General features: G+C 37.3%; 2 protein-coding genes across 11 annotated transcripts in view; both read left to right on the forward strand.

Moving 5' to 3' along the window:
- tiam1a (TIAM Rac1 associated GEF 1a) overlaps nucleotides 1-1,776 on the forward strand; it is an 86,877-nt gene extending 85,101 nt beyond the window's left edge. For all 7 annotated transcript variants that reach the window (XM_067433853.1, XM_067433857.1, XM_067433854.1 and 4 more), the window contains one exon: nucleotides 222-1,776. In XM_067433853.1, the coding sequence (XP_067289954.1) occupies nucleotides 222-742 (521 nt within the window). In that variant the 3' untranslated portion in view covers nucleotides 743-1,776. The remainder of the gene's footprint in view (nucleotides 1-221) is intronic.
- A 6,167-nt stretch (nucleotides 1,777-7,943) lies between these two features.
- Nucleotides 7,944-17,685, forward strand: part of grik1a (glutamate receptor, ionotropic, kainate 1a) — an 84,877-nt gene continuing 75,135 nt past the window's right edge. For 3 of the 4 annotated variants that reach the window (XM_067433861.1, XM_067433860.1, XM_067433859.1), the window contains exon 1: nucleotides 7,944-8,447. In XM_067433861.1, coding sequence (XP_067289962.1) covers nucleotides 8,363-8,447 — 85 coding nt within the window. In that variant the 5' untranslated portion in view covers nucleotides 7,944-8,362. The remainder of the gene's footprint in view (nucleotides 8,448-17,685) is intronic. The other variant, XM_067433862.1, reaches the window with a different exon arrangement.

Genomic DNA, 17,685 nt, shown 5'->3' on the forward strand with positions numbered 1-17,685 from the left:
TGCTAACTCTCCTACCCTATCGCACTCCATCTTTCTCTCACTAACATGATTAAAGCAGAAGTTTTGGTCTCAGGCTTTAGGGTGAGCTTATTATAACCAATTTAAATGTCCACCAGATGATATTGCCGTTTTTCTTTCCTAATTGGAAAAAAATAGTTTACTCAATAAAAAAAACTAAAGTATAGCTAGCTCTGACACTAACTCTTTCTGTTTATCTGCAGTTTCAGACCCATCTCGAACCCTCGGCCGCCGGAAGCTGATCCGTAATCGTTTCACCATAGACACAGGTGTGATTTTCGATGATGGCTCGTCCCAGGAGCTGTCACCCGTCACCCCGACAGAGTCACCGCTGTCGTCTTCGCTCCAGAAACCTCAGGAGCCCATCCAGGACACAGATCGCTGGGTGGAGGATCAGTTTGACCTCCAGCACTACGAAAACCAGGACGACGTGAAGGAGACGGACATTCTCAGCGACGACGATGAGTACTGCCAGTCCGTCCGGGGCCCTTCCTCTGAGCCGAGCCTGGAGGAATCCTTCGAAGCCCTTATGGTGGAAGGAGATGAAGTCAAGGACCTTAACGGACTCTCGGAGGACAAATCTCCAAAATCCCAAGCCCCCCCAAAGTTGACGCTCCTGAGAAAGCAGTGTGCAGTGGAGGGCGTCGCTTCCGAGAGGGACTGTGAGGTTATTTGGGTTCGGAGGGAAGATTTTAAAAACAGCTGCAACAGCGACATCTTCTGAGCGGAGAGAGAACATGCGAGCTGTGAATGCCTTCACGGACATGATGCACTGACAATCCTACTGAAAGCCAGAACTGAAGAACTTGCACCATAAAAACTTCTTGAGATGCTTCAAACCACTCCACCCTTATTAATGCAGGCCTTATCCTGCCTTTTGGGTCCAAACATCACAAGGAACATTCAAAGACGCCAAGTGTATAGCCAGTGTATTTTTAGAGGCTTCATATTGACAGACAACAGGCAGCTACATGTTCTTTAAGTTGATTTTGTTGCATTTTTGTTGTTGTTTGGTTTCAAACACAAGACCGTGGTCGATCTGTTCAGTTGTGCTTCATATCCTCCTTTTTTTAATTCAGGGATTTGTGACTTAACGCTTCGTATAACCTCGCTAGTTCTTTGCAATGGCTATTTTATCGAGCGTGGCAACAAACCCTGGAAGTGTCACAACAGTTTTGACTAGCTGTTGAATGCCATTCCTGTTACAAACCCAACAGTTCCTCGCTTGCTATCTTTGTTCCCTTTTATTTATAGGTCACCAGCAACCCAGTATTAAGGATCACTGTTCACCAAACACGCAGAGAAATGTTCTTCTATTTGAATAATGAAGTAAGAACTGCAATAATGTAATGTTTTTCGGTTTTGAAATTAAACTACCTATAGTCCTCTCTCTGTGGACTTTGGTGTGCTTGTAAATTCGACCGCCAGACATTTAGATAGGCATTATAATTCGAAGCACCCCTACAATGTGGTAAATGTAGCAGATTTGTCCTGTTCATACTTGTTGAGAATGATATTTTAAAGAGTTTAAGTCTTTTATGGTATTTTGTAGAATGATAAAGATGGACATGTTACACCCTGCAAGTGTATTTTAAACATGAGATGTCCATGTGAAACGCAATCATGCACCCTTTTAATGAAATCGACTATTTAGGACAAAAGTGTAAAAACTCCCTGCTTTTACCCTCTGCCTTCTTAAGACTGTGTATGTTCATACTGTGGAAATAATTAACCTAAAATAAATTTTCCTAATTTATATTTGCAGTTTTATCCAAATAACTTTGTATGTGGTCTGTTCTTTGTCAACACGGCACCTATTTGCTGTGTTTGAAATAAAGTTTGGTGTGATTTTTAAACACAGTGGCTTGTCATGTTAAAGAAAATGTAAATAGATGTTTGCAGGTTATGACTTCATACAAACTAACTGAAAAGGCTTCAGGCTTTACACAATGGCAAGTGTTGTACTGAAATCTTACGTTCCTGTGAAAATTTCTGCTTCTGATTGGTTCATTCAGTGGAGAAGCTGCTACCTGATTGGTCCCCATCTCTAATCCTTATTCTAACCCTCATAGGGAGAAGCAGGGGACACATAACCACCAGAAGGTGGCAGTGAAGCCCTATGCTAACGCCAACGAAATGGCTTTACCGAACACACACACAAAAAATTATACAAAATATTGTATGCCTGTTTCCACCCGCAGAAGGGGAACAGATGAGTCATATTTAATGGGCACTGAGCCAGGGCCAGCATTTCCTTATTTCTTCTGCGGGTTATTTTTGATAAGGCAACTGTGTTCAAGCACAGCCACTTTGTTCCCGCGCTTGATTAACTTGCATATGCATATATACACATTTTTTGCGTGATGTTAAGTTTTCCACGTTTTTTTGTAGTCTGGTGTGTAAACATTAGGTACTCGCTAATGTTTACACACCAGAAAAAAACGTTAAAGTTTTTTTTTATTTTTACAAATGCTAGGACACATTTCTCAATATTTAGGTCATTATTAAAAAAAAAAATATATTCAAAACTCTACACAGTTCTCTCAAACAACTTTCAGCTTGGCACAGCAGTTCATTTCGCATTCAAAATAAACTAAAACTACCCAAAACATTTAATTCATGTCTCAAATGAGGTCATTCTGCCATAACACTAGCAAATGTTTTCTCCTATACAAACACAGACCTAAAACACTAACACAGGTAGCAACAGTGTTTTAATTTGTAAAATGTCCCGTTTTTAATTCACTTCAGTATGTTGCATGGTCAATGGTAACATTACAGTACAAAATTATTCCTAACATCCCCTTTTGTATAGATGGTAAGGAAATTATTAAAAGCTAACACTTGGTTCAGTTACCTCTAATTGCTTTGATAGTATTTTATTTTATTTTTTCAGAATATCAATATTGTATCATTTTAGTGTTGTGCTAGGTTTTGAACAAGTTTAAGTTTTGAAAATAATATGTAAATGACCAAATTAGCCTGTGTAGTGCATAAAGTTTTGTGTGTAGTGTGCCTAACAATTTTTTGACGCATAGTAAAAAACACCTAATATACACCGATCAGGCATAACATTATGACCTAATATTGTGTTGGTCCCTTGCTGCCAAAACAGCCCTGACCCGTCGAGACATGGGCTCCATTAGACCCCTGAAGGTGTGCTGTGGTATCTGGCACCAAGATGTTAGCAGCAGATCCTTTAAAGTCTGTAAGTTGTGATGTAGGGCCTCCATGGATCAGACTTGTTTGTTCAGCACATCCCACAGATGCTCGACTGGATTGAGATCTGGGGAAATTAGAGGCCAAGTCAACACCTCAAACTCGTAGTTGTGCTCCTCAAACCATTCCTAAGCCATTTTTGCTTTGTGGCAGGGCACATTATCCTGCTGAAAGAGACCACAGCCACCAGGGAATACCGTTCCATGAAAGGGTGTACACGGTCTGCAACAATGCTGCTTAGGTAGGTTGTACGTTTCAAAGTAACATCCACATGGATGGCAGGACCCAAGGTTTCCCAGCAGAACATGGCCTAACACTAACACCATTGACACCTTTCTATCAGAACCAGCATTAACTTTTTGAGCAGTTTGAGCTACAGTAGCTCGTCTGTTTGATCAGACCACACGGGCCAGCCTTCGCTCCCCACTTGCATCAATGAGCCTTGGCCGCCCATGACCCTGTCGCCGGTTCACCGCTGTTCCTTCCTTGGAGCACTTTTGATAGATACTGACCACTGCAGACCGGGAACACCCCACAAGAGCTGCAGTTTTGGAGATGCTCTGACCCAGTCGTCTAGCCATCACAATTTGGCCCTGGTCAAACTCACTCAAATCCTTACACTTGGCCATTTTTCCTGCTTCTAACACATCAACTTTGAGGACAAAATGTTCACTTCCTGTCTAATATAACCCAACCACTAACAGGTGCCGTGATGAAGAGATAATCAGTGTTATTCACTTTATCTGTGATAATGTTATGCCTGATCAGTGTAAATGGGGTAAAATAGTTTTCTCCACTTTATAGACCTTTACTACAGATGTTGATCATATTCATCTGGGCAGCAGTATGAACATCAAATGCACCATAATGTTGGGAAATCATTTTCTGCTCTGCTGTAGAGAAAACGGTTTTATTTAGATAACGGAGCACCATTTACAAGTGTTGAACAACTGTCAATAAAACACTCATATGACCAGTTTACCATGAGATCCATCAAAGGAAAAATAAACAAGACGTGCCATTTGATATATAGCACATTACATTTCTATTTCAGGAAGCTGTCTGGCCATGAGGGCCTGAGGGAAGAAGAATGTTACCACAACTACAATCTCAGGGACAGTTGTTCCACATGATGTAAATGTTGGAAATTTAGATAAACCAACTTTTCTAATCTTCCCATTGCCCTTCACAGTCCAGCTCTGATTCCACACAGTGTCTTGGAGAAATGTTATCCGCCGTCAAGTACAAGTACAATGAGTTTTAAATACTGCTTAGCAAGCTACTACATGTGCTGGAAATGTACGGTTTTGACCAGCTACTTGGACTTTCTGATCAATGCATGGGTTGCAAAATGATTCATTGTGACTAATCTGGTTTATAGATTAGATTGGTTTTATATATATATATATATATATATATATATATATATATATATATATATATATATATATATATATATATATATATATATATATATATATATATGCTGCATATAGGCTGCATTTAAACAAAAATACAGTTAAAACAGTAATATTGTGAAATATCCTTACAAATTAAAACAGCTTTTTTTCTATTTGAATACAGGCTATAGTAGTGTAATTTTATTCCTGTGATCAAAGCTGAATGATCCTTCACTAATCATATGAGGATTTCATAATCAAGAAAGAATTATGATTATTAGCTAAACAGTTGTGCTGCTTAAAAATGTTATGGAAACCATGATACATTTTATTTTTTAGGATTCTTCGATGAATAGAAAGTTCAATGGACAGCATTTATTAAATAAATTATCTTTTGTAATATTAAAAATATCACTTGTGATCAATTTAATGCATGTCTGGTCAACAAAAGGATTAATTTATCTCTTTTTTTTTAATTTTACCACAAATGTTTGAATGGTATGGTGGTTTCCACAAAAAGGAAGCAGCACCATGAGCAGCAAAATTGTTTTCAACACTGATAATAATCATAAAGGTTTGTTGAGCATCAAATCCTCATATGAGAATGAGGATCATGTGACATTGAAGACTGGAGTAATGATGATAAATTCAGCTTTGATCACAGGAATAAATGACACTTTACTATACATTCACATAGAGAACAGCTGCTTTACATCAGAATAATATTTCACTGTATTACGTTTTTTACTGCATTTTTAATTAAATAAATGCAGCATATAGCATATATATATATATATAGCATATATATATATATATATATATATATATATATATATATATATATATATATATATATATATATATACCGTTTATATACTCATCTCATTATACAAAATTGAATAAGGCGGCAATTTGGAACATTTGAATATATTCTGAATCTAAAAAATGAAATACTATCAAAACTATTAGATGTAGCTGAAAACTTACACAGCCCTTCAAATTAATTACCCATAAGTTCACAAGAAGAAGTAAAAGTTACAGTTGAGAAATGTTGGTTAGGATAACTGAGTGAAGAGCTTTGAAAAAGTGGCCTAAGCATTGAGAAATGTGTCCTATAGCGATTGTAAAAAAAAAGGTAAATAAATAAAATCTTGAATGCATTTCTATTCTTTCCACACACTGTTGCCTGCTGACTAGTCAATTATAATGAATAATAAATCATAAATCTGTCAATAAATGCACTCAGATGAAGATGCGACCATGCATTATTTGAAATGCTCCAGGACTGAAATTGACATTCTACTTCACTTCTCTCCTAACAGCCACTGCTAACCATCAATATGAAGAAATCATGGATGAGTCGTTGGATCACACAGATGAAACATTCATCCGACTGAGGCGAGGAAGAATCCTCTGTGTTGATATAGTAGCTTTGATTTGTGCTTTCTCTGTGTAGCCATGATCACAGGACTACAGAGGTGGAGACTGACTGTACGCTCTGGATCATGTGCGGAATATGAAGGACTGTGGACTAAATGTCCTTTTAGCCATGGCGCCAGTTCATTAACATGAAAAGCCTATTTAGATCCAGCCCTGTGGTCAGCTCGTTACTTTAACACTCTGTCTTTGGTTCTGTGGCGGCATGTTATGGATCACTTCACTCGTGAGCATTCGGTGCACCCGTCCTGCCAGTGCCAGGTGCTGCCTGGTTGGAGCAGCCTGTTTGCACCTGCTCGCATCACTCACTACTCTCATCCTGTCCTGGACGGCACTCAGCATCTTTCATGCCGATCATGGTCTGAGCTCCATTCAGTTCCGCAGGGGAAGGTTCTGTTTGTAGGCTGGCTGGCCTCGTGTTTGCTATGCACGGCTGGGTTGTTGCAGTGCTGTTCTGGCCCCCTCAACAGGGCAGGACAAGAAACCATCTCTGAGTCCTCCAGCCACAGCAACATTAGTTTGGACACTGTTTAGCTCAGCCAGCCAAGACTACAAAGGCAAATACATGCCTTAGTGAACTTCAACAATGGTTGACTTGGTGACAGTCTTTTATAATTAGACAATGTCTTTTTTAATTAAATTATAAATAAGGAACTGAAAGTATACTTTAAAGGGATAGTCCCACCGTCTTTCATACGAACACAATCAGAGTTATATTAAAAATGGCCTGGCTCTTCCAAGCTTGATGGCAGTGAATGTTGTTCTGTTTTTGAAATTCATAAAAGTGCATGTATCCATCATAAAAGTAATCCACACGGCTCCAGTGGGTTAAACAAGCTTTCTGAATTAAAGCGATGCATTTGCGTAAGAAAAATATTTATTTATTCTAAATTTAAATCTCTAACTCTGTCGTATGCACGTTCACGAGAGACTGGCGTTTCAGCGTATCATATAGGTTGCTTCGGTGTGAAAATGCTAGTTTTGTTTCCCTCAAACCTCTGCATTTCCACGTTTGTCACTGGAACATACGCTACGGCTACGTCCTTCCTCATACGCTGGAACGCCAGTCTTAGACTTGGCCTCTAACGCCAGTGAACGCAGTTAGCGGAAGTTAGAGATTACAGTTTGTAAAGTTTTAAATATGGATATTTTTCTTACACAAATGCATCGCTTCACTTCAGAAGGCATTTATTAACCCCAGGAGCCTTGTGGAATACTTTTATGATGGATAGATGCACTTTAATGGACTTCAAAACAAAAACAGCCATTCACTGCCATATTATGGAAGAGCCAGGAATTTTTTTTGTATGACTCAGATTGTATTTGTCTGAAAAACGAATGTCATATACACCTTGGATGACTTAAAGGAAGAAATTAGCCCATGAATAAATCATGGGCTAATTTTCATGTGGTTAATGTGTGCCACAAGTCCTCAACTGAAGCCTTTCTTGTTTAACATCTTAGTTTTCTTTCTGTTGCTTCTTCCTTTGCCATAGGGGCTGTTATAAGATTTGCTCAGCAGGTGGCGTTGTGTTCCACCATTTGGCAATTCACTGTGGCGTTGGTAACTGCGATTCAATTTACCGAATCGGTTTGTAGACCCCAAAAAAGAGAGAGACCAAATTCAAGTCATCACTTAGAAGTGATTCCAGATGTAGGCTATTTTACGTTTAATATTTGATGAGTATGCCTATGTTTGATAGTTTGACGAACAAGACATCGTCACCATAATTCTGAGGACTCTTATTCATGCATATTTTTTTAACATGAAGTGAATGTAAGCAACTATCTAACTTCTCATGGCGGCATTCAGCTAATTTTACCTCAAAAGGACTGTCTCAATGTGGCTAGTTTGGGGGGGAAATAATTTAAGACCCTGGAAAAAAGTCTGTACGGACTTGAAAAATGAAGATAACACTGTGTCTATTGGAAGGCTGAGCAGATTTTGCTTTAATCCTCCTGCGTCTGGATCATGTGTCGGTCAGTGGCACGCGCTCTTTACTATCCTCGCAGAGCGCGTGCGGTGTGCTACAAGTATTTGAAGCGATGAACTGGGGATATCCGCTCAAAATCTTACCTGAAATATCTTGAAGTCTCCAATACCTCGTGGATTTTTCCGGTAAAGGATGATATTGTGTTGTTTTTGAGGCAATAACTTGCTTTTTCGAGGAGCTGCTTCCATTGCGCGCGATGGGAGGTGAATGGTTGATGAGCGTGCGCTGTGGTACCCTAAATCCAGTTTTATGACATGAAGTTTTTTTATTTTTACATATCTTGATTACAAAGCCATGGATATGCGCAAAAGACTGTTATTTTTCCTTCTTTACTCGATGGCAAAGTTTTACCTTAGTGACCAGCAGGTCATACGAATCGGTAAGTGATTTTCTATCATGTCTTGTTCAGTGTTGTTGTCACCGGCAATTACTTGTTAATTTATAAACTTCCAGTGTTCGGCATCGTGTCTCTTTTGTCACGACATATGCTTAATTGACATGAAAGTGTTTTTTTTTGTTTGTTTTTTTTTTTTGTATTGCATGTCTCAAATAGACCATCTTCTATTCATTTTTGCGACATCTAAAAGTATTCTAGCGGTTGTTGTATCTGCACATATGTAATATAGCCTACATATTTATAGAAATGATCAGCATTGTCATTGATATAGTTATTATGTTCCAGAACTCAAACTAAGGGTTAAAACTTTCTACAAATTGGGATGAAATCATTAACAAAGATTGGTCTCTCAAAGTCCATTGTTCTGTGTGTGATGGTTTGACCTTTCCTTTACATAAGAACTTTTGATGGGCTTTGATGAGCCATCTTATAAGTAAACAAACAATAATAAATTCCTCATTTAATATTAAACCATCATCATAATCACTAAAATGAGATTTGAGAGATTTGATCACTAGCTGCCCTCTGTGTGATATTGAGATAAAGCCTGCTGTAGTTACATAGAGAACAGTACTGTGATGATTGCTGCTCTCTGACTTTGGCATCATGGTAAATCCCCAAAGCAGTTTTAACAACCTACATTAATCCTCTTTCCTACCCAAGACTTGATTTGATGTTCCTCTCCAAAAGATGGGACTTTGATTGAAAGAGAAAGCTTGTGGTATTGCTTCTGTGGGATGGGTTGTGAAACAGCTGGAAATACTATTTTATATACACCGACCAGGCATAATATTATGACCACTGACAGATGAAAGTAGTAACACTGATCTCTCTTCATCATGGCACCTGTAAGTGAAAATGGTGTCATCAAAGTTGATGTGTTAGAAGCAGGAAAAATGGCCAAGTGTAAGGATTTGAGCGAGTTTGACAAGGGCCAAACTGTTATGGCTTGACGACTGGGTCAGAACATTTCCAAAACTGCAGCTCTTGTGGGATGTTCCCGGTCTGCAGTTTCAGTATCTATCAAAAGCGGTCCAAGGAAGGAACAGCGGTGAACCGGCGACGGTCATGGGGTGGCCAAGGCTCACTGATGCACGTGGGAGCGAAGGCTGGCCTGGTTCTGATAGAAAAGTGTCAGAATATCATAGTGCATCGCAGTTTTAAATGGGGCTGCATAGCTGCAGACCAGTCAGGGCCTGTCCAACTCCAAAAGCGCCAACAGTGGGCACAAGTTCATGCCTTGACGGACGGTGACCAACACAATATTAGGAAGGTGGTCATACTTTTATGTCTGATCATTGTATATAGTGTATTCAGTGTATACAGTGTATATATATATATATATATATATATATATATATATATATATATATATATATATATATATATATATATATATATATATATATATATATATACCATTTTTATTTTTATTCTATGAACTACTGACAACAATTCTTCCAAATTCCAAGTAAAAACATTGTCTTTATGAAGGTCGCATGACTCAAGCCACGTACAAGGTTAGCCAGCATCCATTTCACCCTGTAGCCCAAGACTGGTTTCCCACTGAAGCTGAGTAGGGTTGAGCCCGTTGATGGGAGACCTCCTGGGAAAACTAGGTTGCTGCTTGTAGCGGTGTTGGTGAGACCAGCAGGGGGCGCTCACCCTGTGGTCTGTGTGGGTCCTAAAGCCCCAGTATAGTGATGGGGACTCTGTACTTTAACAAGCACCGTCCTTCAAATGAAACGTTAAACCGAGGTCCTAACTCTCTCTAGTCATTAAAAATCCTGGGTTGTCCTTCGGAAAAAGAGTAGGGGTGCAACCCTGGCATCCTGGCCAAATTTGCCCATTGGCCTCTGTCCATGGCCTCCTAATCATCCCCTTATCCTGATTGGCTTCATCACTCTGTCTCCTCTCCACCAATCAGCTGGTGTGTGGTGAGCGTTCTGGAGCAATATGGCTGCCGTCGCATCATCCAGGTGGTGCTGCACATGTGGTGGTTGAGGAGATTCCCTTCTTTCATGTAAAGCACTTTGAGGACCCAGAAAAGCGCTATATAAATGTAACAAATTATTACGTAATTATTATTATCCTGGAAGAAAAAATGTCTTCCTTCTGCTCTGACAATGTTCCCCAACTTGAAGAGTAGTTTTTTTCCCAAAGGACATTGCTTCATGCCACACAGCCAGATCAATCATGGTGTGGATGGAGGACTGCCAGATCAAGACCCTGTCATGGCCAGCCGAATCTCCAGACCTAAATCCCGCTGAAAACCTCTGGAATGTGCTCACAATAAATATGGAAGGTCACAAACCATCAAACAAAGCCAAGCTGCTTGAATATTTGTGCCAGGAGTGGCATAAAGTCACCAAACAGCAATGTGCAAGAGCATCCAAAGACACATGAAAGCTGTGACTGGAAATCAGGGTTACTCCACCAAACATTGATTTCTGAATGTGAAGATAAACTTTTCGTTGCATTATTCGAGGTCGGAAAACATGGCATCTTTTTTTGGGATTTTGACCAGTATTTTCTGCAAATAATTTCTCTAAAAGTTTTGTCTTGAAATTTGGAAGAAGCTTTGTCAGTAGTGATTTTACTCAAACACATACATAGTATGTTTGAATGTATATAAATTGTATAACAGATAACAATCTGTTTAAACTGCAGGTGAAAGCAGAGCTGATAGACACACCACTTGACCATTCTAAATTAATTTGTGAAAACAAAAGGTTTACAAACACTTTCTGTGTACCTCAACCTATATACAAAACTACAATACAATTCTATATTTAGGTTTACTGCAAAGATCCACTCTTGATGTTGGTCATTTTTCCAAGGATGTGTACTTGTGCATAGAGCAGGATGAAAGAGTACTTTAGTCCCTGATGTAACCTCCTAAATGCCCTATTGATTCCACAGATATTTCATCAATTCTGTCCCTGAGGGGACTTGTTTAGAGCACACCATGTGTGGACCCTCTTTATCGGAGTCATTTGTCAAAGTTGATCAGATATTGTAGGTTTACAGATGTTCTGTCATCTTGAACGCACGGTCTTCTGTCTTTAAGATGGATGTGCTTTGGAGCAATGAATGGTATTATAAATACACACACCCTTAGACATGAATTGGATAGGACATTGTATATCAGGCTGGAGACACTGTCCCTAAGTGTTCTCAAAAATATAGGTGCATCCACTTGTCATCTGTCATCTGAATTGTATGATTGGCATGTTTCAAAGCGCACGCCACTGGAGACATGCTATAATGGTGGGATTAGTTTGCATAACAGTGTGCCAATGGATACACTGACATTCCTTGACTTTTCACAAAGGCTCACGTCAGCATTGCATGACAGGGTACAACTAGCTATTGTTTCTGATTCACAGATGATGAGCAAAGAATGGACTAAAAATAGATGTTGGATGACAGAGAAGGAAACAAGATTTTCAAGGTTTGTTTTTTGAACTTAATTTAACTTAATATTAATTGGATCCCTCTATTCAGAGAATAAATATATCTATATCAAAAAAACAAAAAAAACGTAGTAGCTTATTAATGTAAATAATAAAGTTTGGTAATACTTAAAAGCTTTTATGTATAATGCATTTAATGTAATCATGCATTCTATGTTTTCATAAATAATTGTAACCAAAGTTATAATGCATTATAATATTTGTAGATTTCTTGTTACATCTAAAATTAGTTGTTTGTCATGTGTTTTAATGCATATTAATTTCTAAAGGTGTAACAAAATATATAGATGTGTATTATACATAACCATACAATACAATGCATTATGACAATGCATAATTAACACATTAATCAAAGCACTCACTGTGTTCTCCCAGCTAATTAGGTGCTGTCTCTTTAGTCAAAAATATTCTACAATTTTTTATTTATTTATTAAGATCAATCAGGAGATAAAAATAAATTTAAAAAAATGTAAAATTTTTGGCTTTCTGCCTTCGTCAGTTTTACATATAGGCCTAAATAAATTATTTTTGTATAAAAAAAATCTACATATCAGTAATCTAATAAAAAAGGAAAAAATGAAAAAGCTGACAGCAACAGGTATGGGAGAAAAAAAAGTTCCTGGTACACATTTTTCTGTGTAATTTCGGCTTTAGTAACCCATATTTTGTAACTGAATTTATTTTTTCATAATTCAAAAGTTTTACACTTGACATTGCAATTATTATTAGATTTTTTTTAAATACATAGACTGTAAAAAAAATGTTTTGAGTGACGGATCACATCTAAATTTTTCAGTTGGCCGAATTGAATTTCAAAAACATTTAGATGTGATCAGTCACTAGAAATTTTTTAGTTGGAGACCTGATTTTTTTTTACAGTCCATGTATTTTAAAAAAATCTAATAATAATTGCATTGTCAAGTGTAAAACTTTTGAATTATGAAAAAAAAAAATCATTTTATATACATATGAATATATATACATATGAATCAGTGACCCAATGAAAGCTGTTTAAATACACATGGAGTTGGTCCATCTTATGGCAGCTGCCATTTTGAGATCACATGACAATCTAAATACCATTCACTTTATCTAGGTAACTAGTGAGATTAATAAACGTAATTTCGGAAGGAGTACGCCCAACTAATCTTTCAATTAATACCAAGGTATAAAACCAGCAGCTTACCTCTTCCCCTTTTTAGTTCCTGAAGCATCCCTCCTCCTCCCCTGCTCCTCCTTTTGTACAATTTTGTACACCACACTGGTGGTGGTTGAGGAGAGATCCCTGACATGAGTGTAAAGCGCTTTGGGTGTACAGTAGTACATATGAAAGCGCTATATAAATGACTCATTCATTCATTAGTTTATTTATTTATTTTGCCTGTTATAGGGGGGCAATCAGAGCTCGGGTAGAATATCCTCTCCGAGCCCCTCTATAGCAGACAGCAAGCCAAATCTGTTTACCACTTTCACTAAGATTATATGGACACACAAACTCGTGAATCTATATTATCAGGCACTTTCGATCACCACATAAATTAATCATGTCTCTAATTAAAAATTGCATTTCTAGTTTCTACAATGGCACAATAACTGGTGTTTACATGCTGCATCAATGTCACGTGTTTGATGCAGTTATTTTCTATCATTTTTTAGTAAGATGTCTATCAGCATGAAGGAAAAGCAAACTAAATTTGTTTACTCCCTACACGAAAATTAAATCATAAATGTGTCCTATATAGGATGTCTGCTGATGCCATTTATCATCCCATTTAATAGCACAGTTTTTGTGACCGCCTGACAGCAATTTTGTTAGTGGTGGGCAGAACTATTTTGCACACGCTCTTGTTTAAGATCTGTATAAATCGTATAATTGCTGTCCTGTTTTTTAAAATCTTGTGAAAATTAAGCTGCACCAGCTCATTCCTGAGAGTGGTTTGAAATAATCTATGCACCCTGTACCACAGTGTTGACTGGGGGAATGTACAGTGCTGATGGAAGTATTTCACAGGCCATGAGTGGAAATTAATCCTTTTAGATTTGGATCCACGTTGCCTCAGATGTATGTTCAGGACTGTGAAATGGCACTGCTCTTTGACCGTCAGCAGAATTTCCCTAAAAGTCTGTATGGGTATATGGTGAATTAGAAAATGGCTTGCATGCCTCTGTGCATCTGTTTGAACACTCTGCAAAGTATTTGTCAAATAATTAACAAAAATGTTGGTTGTAAACCTTTGCATCAGGACCTTCTTCCTTCACTGTTATTGAATCTAGCCTGAGCTTGAAATAACAATGAACGAATTTGTGCGTTTAGGATGATCCCCATGAGAAAATCAAAGAATTCGATCACAGTGGCAGAGAGAGCGGAGAATAGCTAATGTCTCTTGCTCTTTCTCTGCTAGAGCATTGGTATGCATGCTGACTCCTTATCCCTTTGTGTTTTCTTGTGTTTGTCAGAAGGGATGTGTTTGAACAAGATTTCATGAATTTGAATGAGAAAGAAGGTTTCTTTCGTTGATGATGCATTTGGCCTGTGTGTTTGCAGAAATCATTGTGATGTCTTTATGAGGAGTGTGTGCATCATACACAGTGACAGAAATGTTGAAAAGATGGTCAGAGACAGAACGACAAAGGCTGTGTCTGAGATGACCTGAGTATTCAGCTGTCGCTTATGTGCAGGTTTGTGTATGTGTTTGTACGTGTGCATGCTTGCATTGGTTGTTGTTCATTTGTGCATTAGAAGATTCTAGACTTGTGACCTTTTTGATTCACCAAGAACTGTCTACACTGTAAAAAAAAAAAAAAAAAAGGAAAATGTACTGGTAATTTTCTGCCAGTACATTATCCAGTAATTTTACGGAAATTTCCGTTGACTCTTAAAACAAACTAATGCAATGTGTAATTCAAAATACAGGTAAAACACCAGTTAAAGACCAATACGGAAAATTCCTTCATATATATACAGTACATTGTGCCCTATTTTTACTGAGTTTTTTACAGTGTACATTATATTTAGTTATTTATCAGATGCTTTTATCCAAAGTGACTTACAACTGAGGAATATCATATAAGCATTTCATCTTATAAGCCATATTATGCAGCAAATTGTTGAATGTTAAAAGTAATATGAAAGAATATTTGACATAAATAAAGCGATTTAAAGGTGCACTCAACAGCTTTTAATTAAAAAGTCTTGCATATAAATAAAACTCTGACTCTGTCTCGGAATTGTGTGATATAAAGTCAGAATTATAAGTTATAAAGAGTTCTAAAGTCAGAATTGTGTGATATAAACTGCAATTCTTTTTCAATTCTGACTTTATATCATGCAATTCTGACTTTATATCATGCAATTCTGACTTTATATCATGCAATTCTGACTTTAGAACTCTTTATAACTTACAATTCTGATTTTAGCAACTGTGACTATATCCTGCAATTCTAAGATTTTTGTGATATAAAAAGTTGCAATTCTCTTTTAAAATGTCTTGTTCTGTGGCAGAAACAAGCTGCCATAGCATCCCTATCTACACAGTAGTTATAAATAAAGATTATTAAAGGACGTTTTACAAAATAATACTATTTTAGTTCTACTTAAAGCTGCAATCCGTAAGTTTTGCCTCGCCATCTCTGTTTAAAACCTGCAATTGCAGTTATTTGCGCCGTTATCATCTACACAAGGGTTGATGCATCGCCACAATTAGTGCAATGTTTTGAGGAGTAAGTGCGGCTTGCTGTCAGTGTGGATACTGTACTTCACTTTCACAGATTCTACGTCTTCTACACTCTAAAAAATGCTGGGTTAACAACAACCCAAGTTGGGTTGAAAATGCACCAACCCAACAATTGGGTTGTTTTAACCCAATGGTTGAGTTGTTCTTACCCAGCAATTGGATTGTCTTAAGCAACATTTAACCCAACCACTGGGTTAAAACAACTCAACCATTGGGTTAAAACAACCCAATTGTTGGGTTGGTGCATTTTCAACCCAACTTGGGTTGTTTTTAACCCAGCATTTTTTAGAGTGTAACCTAAATAAGAATTTTCAAAAATGTCCTCTGAACAAGCAAGTAACATGTCTGCCACTTTAGGGAACAAAACATTACAATAAATCGTGCTATCAATGTGATTAAATCTAATGATCACTCGCATCAAACTGTGCAAATTATTATTATTATTGTTATATACTTTGTTGTCAAATTGTTAATGTTAACAGCATTAACATTGCGTGACTATGTGCATTAAATGTGCATAGCATTACCTGAAATTGTACAGATTTCAATTTCTGTACAGTCTAATATTTTGCTTTTGACGATGGGTGAATCTCCACTCTCGCCTTTCTGGATTACAATCCGCCATCAAAATAAGTTTTATTACTTCAGCTGATGTGAGAAAAAGTCTGAAGAACATGCTAATGTACTATAACACATTATTAAAAGCTGACCCTTGTAAATGGGGCTAAGGTTAGGAGATAGTTTTGAATACTTGCTTGTTGTGTACTTGCTCAATTTTATTTGGGATCATTTTTTTTACCAAAAAAGTTACGGACTGCAGCTTTAAATGTCATGTTTAATTCAAAATTACTTGCTTTTTCTTTGTAATTATTTGTAACTTTTACCGACATTAACTTTTTGTTTCAAAGTAAATCTGTCAAATTTCCACACAAAAAATCCCCAAGTGTATTTTATGCTATTGATTCATGAAGGATTCATTTTTTTTATTTGTCATAATTCAATCTTCCGGTTAAATATCAGACTTCTCTCTGGTATTTCGGTTCTAACTAATAACTGTGAACCAAGTTCCCGTCCTAATTTTTTTTATTTTTCAATAATCCATTTCAATTGGATGTACATTACAATAGAGAGGAAAAGATCTGTCGCTGTTTCATTGCGAATTAGTTTCTTTGCGAAACTGTTTCAACATAAATATTCAAGTTATATCATATCATTAGAAAATCATGTTAAGATCAAAAGTTGTGTCATGTAATTTACAAGTTAGTTCTTTCAGGCAGTGCTCTGAACAAAACAAGAAAATCAAGTAGAAAAATAAATATCCAAATTGGCACTTTTTACTAGAATGACGAAACAAACCACGACACACAATGATTCTGTGATCATCCAAGACGGCTTGCGGTCACAGTGCAGTGCAGCATGAGATAGATAAACAGACGAAGGATCAAAATGAGATTAACAAACAGTTTCGTTTAGCAGTTAGTAAATACACTTCATGCATCCAGGCCACCAGGTGTCCAATATGACTGTGATGTTAAAATTTAACAAAAATGTACTGAGTGCACCTTTAACTTGCACTCCCTATATGATTGATTATACTTGTCTGACTCAAATTTGAATAATTACTTTGAGTGGAGCAAAGGGAAACTCATCTACATTAAATATTGATTTTAATCATACAACAGTGCATTATATTAATCAGCCCAGTTCTGCCCTCTGCATTTTTTGAAATATTTGCTTTTATAAACCGCTGAAATTGGTTGTTCCTTTGCCAAAAAAAACAAAGGACAAATGCTGAATGAAAACTTTTACACATCAATCCTGAGCATAAGACTGATTGTTGAGCGGAGAGTTCTGTCAGAATAAAAGCAGTGTGGTTGATGAAAATGATATAGTTAGAGCTGACAGATATGTAACATTGAAAAGCTTCGACTGAACATTTCTCGGAATGATCCGGGGAAAATGAAAAACAGTACCTGTCTGAAACCACGGCGCAAAGTTTGAGATGCTTCA

The sequence above is a fragment of the Pseudorasbora parva genome, chromosome 23 (assembly GCF_024679245.1).
Source record: "Pseudorasbora parva isolate DD20220531a chromosome 23, ASM2467924v1, whole genome shotgun sequence".
NCBI classification, from domain to species: domain Eukaryota; kingdom Metazoa; phylum Chordata; class Actinopteri; order Cypriniformes; family Gobionidae; genus Pseudorasbora; species Pseudorasbora parva.